This window comes from Scylla paramamosain, chromosome 46 (genome assembly GCF_035594125.1).
Source record: "Scylla paramamosain isolate STU-SP2022 chromosome 46, ASM3559412v1, whole genome shotgun sequence".
NCBI lineage: Eukaryota > Metazoa > Arthropoda > Malacostraca > Decapoda > Portunidae > Scylla > Scylla paramamosain.
The window spans coordinates 10,493,358-10,502,886 of record NC_087196.1 but is presented as its reverse complement, the minus strand read 5'-3'; the positions used below and the strand labels follow the sequence as shown (position 1 = coordinate 10,502,886).

Here is a 9,529-nt window from a genome sequence, read left to right as displayed (position 1 = left end):
CTACTAGTTCCCTTCACCAATAACAATAATAACAATATGCTTCCCTCTCCCCTCTCCCCTCTCCCCTCTCCCCTCGACCTCCCCCTTAACCCATCATGACAGGTCTCTAATTTAATGTTTTTCCTTCTTCCCTTACAGTGACTCAGACTATTCCGTGGGCGGCCTCACTAGACAGGATGGATGGCCCGCCTCTCCCACGCCCATCCGCCCACTGCCCACCACGCCCACGGCCCACACTACTCCCTTCCACGCCGCCCTCAACACACCCAGCGGCTTGCACAACCTCATGGCAAGGTAGGAGCGCAAGGGACTAGGAAGGGGGGTGGTTCAGGGGAAATGTTGTGAAACTAAGGGAAAAAAAGAGGAATTTTTGGGGTAAAGTAGATGAGATGCTGTGAATTAGGGAAAAAAGAGAAAAAAAAGGGAAAAAAAGGAATATTCCGTTTTAGGGGTTAAGGGAGGAGAGATGCTGTCTTTGTATGGAAAAAAAAGACGGAAAGAAGGGGAGAATGAGGAGAATTTGTGGGGAAGGGGAAAAAATAGGGGAATTTTTTTTAGTGTTGAGGGGGGATGGAGGAAAGGGGAATTTCTTTATAGCTAAGGAAGAGGAAATGCTGTCTATGGTGGGGGAAGAGAGGGAATCGAGGGGAAATAATGATAATAATCTCGTTTTCTATGTATACTGATTCGTTTTCTTTAGTTAATTTCAAGGTATTACTATTGAAATTACATAAAGAGGACAGGAAAAGGAGGAGGAGGAGGAGGAAGAGGAATAGGAAGAACAAAATGAACAAGGTAGCAAGAGGAGGAGGAGGAGAAGAAGGAAGAGGAGGAGGAGGAGGAGGAGAAGGAGGAGGTGGAGGAGGAGGAGGAGGAGGAGGACTAGGAGGAGGAGGAGGAGGAGGAGGAGGAGGAGGAGGAGGAGGAGGAGGAGGAGGAGGAGGAGGAGGAACAGACCTAACGTGTAGAAGATAAGAGGCTTGGATAATGAAAAGTCTTCCTCCTCCTCCTCCTCCTCCTCCTCCTCCTCCTCCTCCATTAACCTAACCTAACCTAACCTAACTTAACCTAACCTAACCTAACCTTACACCCACAGGTTCGGAGGCCTCCAGAGAGCTGGCCAGAGTGAAGCTTGTGTTATAGAGGAACAGCTGCTGATCATCAAGCTTATTGAGTGACTGGAGGAAAGTGGAGGAGCCTGGAGGGAGTCGTGGAGGTACAGTACTTAGAGAAAATCCCTCCACCATGATGACTGGGTGTCTACTGTACAGTCCACCGACCAATGGTGAGAGAGAGAGAGAGAGAGAGAGAGAGAGAGAGAGAGAGAGAGAGAGAGAGAGAGAGAGAGAGAGAGAGTCTTGATAGATAATATTGAGCACAGTCTTCACCGCTGGGTCGACTGTGGGGGCTGCGTTATTCCGTTGGGGAAGTACTGGCCGGTTGGTGGCCGTGGCTGTTCACGCACTTGCTCTTGCTGTGGCTGGCATGCTGTTCTGTCCTCTCTTCTTCCAGGAATTGCTGTCTGAGGTGTGTGTGTGTGTGTGTGTGTGTGTGTGTGTGTGTGTGTGTGTAGAAGCCATCATCATCAACCACAGCAGGTAATAATGATGGTTCCTGCTTTCATTGTCATCGGGGCTAGCCAGACCAACCTGGGGCTGTACTCTGGGGTGACGCTGTATGCCTCAGGTGGGTCTGGAGGGGCTGGGATAGTTGGTAACAATTAAAAAGGACTAGTATACACACAAACCATTACAAACACTATGTAATGCTGGTATACACGCACAAACAGACAATTAAGACAGGTATACACTTAGAGACATATACAAACACTTGCTATTGGTTGTATATTCTTAGAAACACACACAGGCTTACTAAGTCTGGTATACACACACAAACTTGTATACAAACACTGGGATACACTTAGAGACGCATCCATACACTTGCTAAATCTGATATACACACATAAACTCATAAGAGATGCTGGTATATGCTCAGAAATCTATACACATTAAGTAAGATTAGTATACACAAACCTATACATATATTAGGAATTTATGTTCAATGATAGAGATGACTAGTACTCTCTCTCTCTCTCTCTCTCTCTCTCTCTCTCTCTCTCTCTCTCTCTCTCTCTCTCTCTCTGTCTCTGTCTCTGTCTCTCTGTCTCTGTCTCTCTGTCTCTGTCTCTGTCTCTCTGTCTTTCTGTCTCTGTCTCTCTGTCTCTGTCTCTGTCTCTGTCTGTCTCTGTCTCTCTGTCTCTGTCTCTGTCTCTCTGTCTCTCTGTCTTTCTGTCTCTGTCTCTCTGTCTCTGTCTCTGTCTCTCTGTCTCTGTCTCTCTCTCTCTCTCTCTCTCTCTCTCTCTCTCTCTCTCTCTCTCTCTCTCTCTCTCTCTCTCTCTCTCTCTCTCTCTCTCTCTCTCTCTCTCTCTCTCTCTCTCTCTCTCTCTCTCTCTCTCTCTCTCTCTCTCTCTCTCTCTCTCTCTCTCTCTGTCTCTCTGTCTCTGTCTCTGTCTCTCTGTCTCTGTCTCTCTGTCTTTCTGTCTCTCTGTCTTTCTGTCTCTGTCTCTCTGTCTCTGTCTCTGTCTCTCTGTCTCTGTCTCTCTCTCTCTCTCTCTCTCTCTCTCTCTCTCTCTCTCTGATGTAACTGATATAACAATATTACTAAACTTTGACAAATATTGCGTGATTAGTTGTGTTTATATTTTGTTTTTGTTTATATATATATATATATATATATATATATATATATATATATATATATATATATATATATATATATATATATATATATATATATATATATATATATATATATATATATATATATATATATATATATATATATATATAAAGAAAAACAAAATATAAACACAACTAATCACGCAATATTTGTCAAAGTTTAGTTATATCGTGCAAACGGACAATAAACTTGACATAATCAGTTTGGCCCCGCGGTCGCTGTTGCCTGGGTAACCTTTAGTAAACAAAGAGCGTCGGGGGGTGAGTGGTAGTGGCGTGTGGGAACTGTGGTGGTTTCTGTGGCGGCTCCCGATGGCTCGCAATGCCTACCACTCCGGGGTGCGTGTGGGGAACTGGTACGAGAACAGACTGATGGAAGAGGTGAGATGTGCTGTGTTTAGTAAGGGAATGATATACAGAGGTGTGTGTGTGTGGTCATTATTCTCTCTCTCTCTCTCTCTCTCTCTCTCTCTCTCTCTCTCTCTCTCTCTCTCTCTCTCTCTCTCTTTTAACCCATTCACTGCTGCTTCACACGTTCCTTAACCACGGAGTACTCTGAGACATTTTTATTCTATTGTATAACTCTTTCAATATCGTACTGCTTAGTCACTGGGAAACGTCTTTTTTCTTCGTTGCATGTTTTTTTGTAAGGATTGTGCAGTGCTTCTAGTGTCTCGACTCGATGCATGTCGCAGTGAAAGGGTTGAGCTCTGTATGTTATAATTTTATCGATTTGATTCATAATTTTTCATTTTTTTTTCTCCATTTAATTATTTTCTTGATTTATTTGTTTTATTCGTTTTTTTTTTGTTTTTTACTTAGTATTGGCACCTTATCATTATCAGTATCTTTTTATTTATTTACCAGTGTACTTACCTATTTAATTATTAGTTTATTCACGATTTCCTCACCTCATTATTTTCTTTTTATAACTTATCAGTAAATGTTAAAGTTTCCCATGAATTTTCTGTGAACCTTCCATTTTCCTTTCAACACGCGTCACTTATACAGGGAAACTTATCTAAAGTTTTGAGAGTGTGTTATTGGAAGCTTTTTGAATTGACAATAGAAGAAAGAGACAAAGGGAGGTTAGGTTTATTGCTGGAAAAACAAGAGAGAAGAAAAGGAGGAATATATGAATGACAAAAAAAAAGCAAAGAAAAGTGAGATATTGCAAAGATTTTTAGTCGATGGCGAATGAAAAACTAAGATAAATATTATGTCATTAATACCTTTTAGAAAACAAATGAAATAAGTAAAGAGAGAGAGAGAGAGAGAGAGAGAGAGAGAGAGAGAGAGAGAGAGAGAGAGAGAGAGAGAGTTTCTTAGCGACAAATGGACGTGAGGTGTAGCAACCTTTGAATGACACCGCGCGCGCGCGCGTGTGTGTGTGTGTGTGTGTGTGTGTGTGTGTGTGTGTGTGTGTGTGTGTCCTGCCCTTTGGCGCTGTGGGCATGACGCGGCGTGTGTGGGTATTTCTGGGCATTTTTTTTCTTTTTTGTAATGTGAATTTGGTTAAATATCCAGCCGTGTTTTATCTGTGTGTTTTGTTTTCTATGCGATCTTGTTTTCTTTGTGTTGCTTTTAAGTGTTTATCTCGTATGTTTTATTATGGTTTGTCTATCTATGCGTCTATCTAGAGCACTTATTTCCTTCTTCTTTTCTTTTTTTTCCTCCCTCTTCTTATTTCTCCTATTCCCGATTTGCTTCAGAGGATAAAAAAGCAAATAAGTTGTGTGTGTGTGTGTGTGTGTGTGTGTGTGTGTGTGTGTGTGTGTTTTCTTGACTTTTCTTTCTTTTGTCAGTTTCTAAGTTTCATTCATCTCACTCATTCTTTTTTTTCTTTTTTTTCTTTTACTTTCCTTTATTTTCTTACTCCTTGGTGTTCATTTTGTGTATTTACAGCCTTTCATTATTCCTTCTTACCTGTTTACTCGTTTCCTTGAAGCTTTCTCTCGTTTATCATAGTTTCTCTTTATTTCCCATTCTATTTTGCTTTATTCTCTTCATCCTCCACATTGCTTAACACTAAAATTAATGGAGAGTATAAGAAGAAGAAAATTAAACAAATTCACTTCGTTCATCATTTATTTATTCGTGTGGTTCGAGAGAGAGAGAGAGAGAGAGAGAGAGAGAGAGAGAGAGAGAGAGAGAGAGAGAGAGAGCAGATGGTAATTAACTCATATACTTCAATGTGCCAAGGTGTATTAAGTAATCTAAGTATACCTAAAGTGTGCAAGGAACCTCCCTCAATTATCTAAGGGAACTTTTTAAGTGCAGACCTAATAAGTGTAAAAATATAAATGCTTGTCCTAGTGAAGAGAGAGAGAGAGAGAGAGAGAGAGAGAGAGAGAGAGAGAGAGAGAGAGAGAGAGAGAGAGAGAGAGAGAGAGAGAGAGAGAGAGACGTTTATTCATAGTAAGTGTGTCCCTAAAATTATTCTACTCTTACTTAAAGTTTACCCTAAAAACTTGACTTCGATTTTGAAAGAACGTTTAAAAATGAGCATTGTAAAAATTAATTCGAGCATATGCTATTGGAATCGAACGAAATATAGTGAATTTAAAGAGCACAAGGTAGGATTTCATAATATTACGTTTCATTTATTCTCTTTTGCGGTTAATTAGCTCCGTAGCATCGCCTTACCTTGGCCTTCTATTCAGAGTTGCAATTAGAAGTCAGGTAATTATAAAAAACGTATCGAAATGTAAGGGAAACTTCGTCGAAACTATAACCTTTGTATTACCAACTGGAAGCGAGAGTAAACACACACACACACACACACACACACACACACACACACACACACACACACACACACACACACACACACACACACACACACACACACACACTAATAATTTCTCTCTCGTCTCTATAGGAATATTACACGTATATATATACAAATAAAAATCTCTTCTTTTTTCTTTTTTTCCTAAGTATGTACAAAAATATATGGACGGCCACGTGTAGTCCTGATGGCTTCCTGCAGCACCCCTAATGTTCTTAATGCTCTTATATAAAGCTATTGGACTTCCCACCAGCTTTAATACCTCTGTCTAGAGTTCCCTGGATAATGAATCGTCGTTTTATAAAGTCTCTTACCAAAATCCTTATTAAATTTAGCCAACAGTTCCTCCTCACTCAAGCGATCATAATTAGTTTGCTCCTTGACTGAATGAATCTTTTGGTAGTTTGGCCTGACCTGCGTTACCTGCGGTGCTTGTGTCACCTGTGCTACCTGCTTGCGTGGTGCTGGTGTGTAGATGTATACGTGTGGGTTAGTCTCTGTTACCTGTTCTCCGTCTGTTTTGCTGTCCCTCTTCCCTCCATATATATAGTTCCAGTACCTCCCTCTTCTGTATGTTGGTGTTCTTATGGGCGTGTATCTTTCTCCTCCTCCTTCTTCTCCTCTTCGTTTTCCTCCTCTTCGTCTTCGTCATCATCGTCTTCGTCTTCTTCTGATTCTTCCTCTGATGATGATGATGATGATGAGGAAGAAGAGGACGAGCTACTGTCTTCCTCTGAATCTTCCTCTTCTGAGTCTTCCTCTTCTTCGGAGTCTTCTTCTTCGTCTTCGTCTTCATCGTCGTCTTCCTCTTCTTCGTCCTCGTCTTCTTCATCTTCTTCCTCGTCTTCATCTTCCTCCTCCTCGTCTTCATCATCGTCCTCCTCCTCCTCCTCCTCACTGTCTTCCTCTTCATCCGAATCTTCCTCTTCCGAGTCTTCCTCACTGCTAGAGGAGGAAGAGGAGGAGCTGTCTTCCTCAGAATCTTCCTCTTCCTCACTGTCTTCCTCCTCTGAGTCATCTTCCTCCTCGTCATCATCGTCTTCTTCCTCCTCCTCGTCCTCATCTTCCTCTTCTTCATCTTCCTCCTCATCCTCCTCCTCCTCCTCCTCGTCTTCCTCCTCGTCTTCGTCTTCCTCCTCGTCCTCGTCTTCCTCCTCACTGTCTTCCTCTTCCTCTGAGTCTTCCTCTTCCGAGTCTTCTTCACTGCTAGAGGAGGAAGAGGAGGAGCTGTCTTCCTCAGAATCTTCTTCCTCACTGTCTTCCTCTTCTTCCTCTGAGTCTTCCTCCTCCTCCTCGTCTTCATCATCTTCCTCTTCCTCGTCTTCATCCTCTTCCTCCTCTTCCTCCTCCTCTTCATCTTCCTCCTCCTCTTCATCTTCCTCTTCTTCTTCTTCTTCCTCACCCTCTTCTTCCTCTTCTTCCTCCTCTTCACCCTCGCCTTCTTCCTCTTCTCCCTCTTCTCCCTCTTCTTCTTCACCCTCTTCTCCTCCCTCTTCTTCCTCTTCTCTTTCTCCTTCTCCTCCTCCTCCTTCCTCCCCTTCTTCCTCTTCACCTTCTTCCTCTGCCTCTCCCTCCTTTCCTCCTTCCTTTCCTTCTTCTCCTTCTTCCTCCTCTCCTTCTCCTCCCTCTTCTTCAGCCTCTTCTTCCTCTCCTTCCTCTTCCTCCCCCTCTTCACCCTCTCCTCCCTTCTCTCCTTCTTCCTCTTCTTCTCCCTCCTCTTCCTCTCCTTCACCCTCTTCTCCCTCCTCTCCTTCTTCCTCTTCACCTTCTTCTCCCTCTTCTTCTTCTTCTTCACCTTCTTCTTCCTCACCTTCCTTTTCTTCATCTTCCTCTTCTTCCTCTTCCTCTTCTTCTTCTTCCTCTTCTTCTTCCTCGTCCTCCTCCTCCTCATCTTCATCCTCCTCCTCTTCATCTTCGTCTTCTTCTTCTTCGTCTTCCTCCTCACTATCTTCGTCTTCCTCTTCAGAGTCTTCCTCTTCTTCGCTCTCTTCTTCACTGCTGCTGGAAGAGGAAGAAGAAGAGGAGGAGCTGTCTTCCTCAGAGTCTTCCTCCTCCTCACTGTCTTCCTCTTCTTCCGATTCTTCTTCTCCTCCTTCATCCTCGTCTTCTTCATCTTCGTCTTCCTCGTCCTCGTCCTCGTCCTCTTCTTCTTCTTCTTCTTCTTCTTCTTCTTCTTCTTCTTCTTCTTCTTCTTCTTCTTCTTCTTCTTCTTCTTCTTCTTCTTCTTCTTCCTCTTCGCCCTCTTCTCCTTCCTCTTCCTGTCCTTCTTCTTCTTCTCCCTCTTCCTGTTCCTCTCCTTCCTCTCCCTCTCCTTCTTCATCCTCTTCTTCCTCTCCCTCTCCCTCTTCTCCTTCACCTTCCTCTCCCTCTCCCTCTCTCTCTTCTCCTTCACCCTCACCCTCTTCTCCTTCCTCTCCCTCTCCCTCTCCCTCTTCTCCCTCTCCCTCCTCTTCCTCTCCTTCACCTTCTTCTCCTTCTCCTTTCTCTCCCTGTCCTTCTCCCTCTTCCTTCGTCTCCTGTCTTCCCGTCGCTGTGGGCGTCATGGAGGCTGTCTGCACTGGCGGCCTCTCTTGTGTTCTCACTTGACTCTCACTGCGCACTCTGCTCCCGGACCATGCTGGACGTCCCTCTGGCCTCGTCTTGGCTGCCCCTGGTGACTGGGCGCGACTTCGAGTGCTTGGCTTCTCCTGACGTGTTGTGGCTGTTGGTTTTTGGTCCTGGCGTTGGAGAGTTGAAGGTTTCTCTTCTTGGTCTCTCAAAGATGTTGGTTTATCCTGGTTCCTCGAGGTGGCTGTCGGTTTGCTGTCCTTCTCCCCCCTGTCTGCCCCACCGCCGCTGCTACCTGCGTGCCAGCCTCCCCGCGCTGCCTGCTCCTGTTCCGCTGCCTGCTGCGCGCCCTCTGCTGCCGCGTCTCCTCCAAGAGCTTCTTCTTCTCCTCGAAAATCCGGAAGAATGCCTCGCGCGCTTGCTTCACCTCGTCCGTTTCCTCAGGCAGGTTGTTGCTGATTACCTTGAACCCTTCGCTGCCTGACACGTAATGCACCTGCACATCCTTGCCCTCCGCGTCCACGTACGAGTACCTGCCCACGGTCTGCCCCTGGCCATTGGACGCCTGCAGGTGCGAGCCGCCGTCACTCCCGCCAGAGTACCCAAATGTGTACCGGCCATCTCCAGGGGTCTCGAAGAAGTTCACTGCCTCCTTCTGTGCGCTGCTGCCTCTGTACCGCTGTAACTTCGAATCCCAGACCTTGTTGAGTGAGGAGCGAGTATGCGAGGACAGCTGCTGTAGCCTGACGGTGCTGCGCGAGGGCAGGGGGACCGCAGGACCGCGTGCTGGCCTGGCCTCAGGGCTGTACACCAGGCACGCCCCGACTGCCACCACCACCACCACCTGGGAAAAAGTGCAGAGTCAGGGTGATGGCGATGGGCTAGGCTAGGTTAGGTTAGGTTAGGTTAGGTTAGGTTAGGTTTGGTTTGGTTACGATTTTTGTAGAGAGAAATATGTAGGTAAATAGTCTATGTTAGGTCGTTAGGTTAGGTTACGTTAGGTTAGTTAAGAGTCAAAGATGGGTTCACAGGGCCATAATTGAGTATGTTATTGGGTATGGAAATGAGAGAGAGAGAGAGAGAGAGAGAGAGAGAGAGAGAGAGAGAGAGAGAGAGAGAGAGAGAGAGAGAGAGAGAGAGAGACTTTAGTTTATGCTTAACATTACATTATTGTGTGTGTAAAAGGGACACTTTCAAACTTATGTGTTTATCTATACAAATCTATTTACATATTACATACATTCACATAATTCTCTCTCTCTCTCTCTCTCTCTCTCTCTCTCTCTCTCTCTCTCTCTCTCTCTCTCTCTCTCTCTCTCTCTGTATTCGTAATAACTTCTCACTCTTCTTGCGTCCTTCCCACGCTCCTCCTCCTCCTCCTCCTCCTCCTCCTCCTCCTCCTCCTCCTCCTCCTCCTCCTCCTCCATCTTCTCCATCAAATATGATTTAAACG

General features: G+C 44.9%; 3 protein-coding genes across 3 annotated transcripts in view; 1 reads left to right on the top strand and 2 right to left on the bottom strand.

The window, feature by feature from the left end:
- The first annotated feature begins 2,889 nt into the window (after positions 1-2,889).
- The window catches only part of LOC135094675 (uncharacterized), a 46,120-nt gene continuing 39,480 nt past the window's right edge, over positions 2,890-9,529 (top strand). Inside the window, exon 1 of the mRNA XM_063994983.1 lies at positions 2,890-3,119. Coding sequence (XP_063851053.1) covers positions 3,051-3,119 — 69 coding nt within the window. The 5' untranslated portion in view covers positions 2,890-3,050. The remainder of the gene's footprint in view (positions 3,120-9,529) is intronic.
- LOC135094811 (uncharacterized) lies at positions 5,072-8,272 on the bottom strand. The gene has a single exon (XM_063995216.1). The coding sequence runs from the start codon at positions 8,070-8,072 to the stop codon at positions 6,114-6,116; it is 1,959 nt and encodes a 652-aa protein (XP_063851286.1). The 5' UTR covers positions 8,073-8,272; the 3' UTR covers positions 5,072-6,113.
- Positions 7,669-9,529, bottom strand: part of LOC135094812 (uncharacterized) — a 9,651-nt gene continuing 7,790 nt past the window's right edge. The window contains exon 2 of the mRNA XM_063995217.1: positions 7,669-8,920. Within this exon, the coding sequence (XP_063851287.1) occupies positions 8,285-8,920 (636 nt within the window). The 3' untranslated portion in view covers positions 7,669-8,284. The remainder of the gene's footprint in view (positions 8,921-9,529) is intronic.

Excerpts from the sequence above, each read along its gene's own strand:
- LOC135094811 (XM_063995216.1), bottom strand. The coding sequence starts at position 8,072 with ATGACGCCCACAGCGACGGGAAGACAGGAGACGAAGGAAGAGGGAGAA.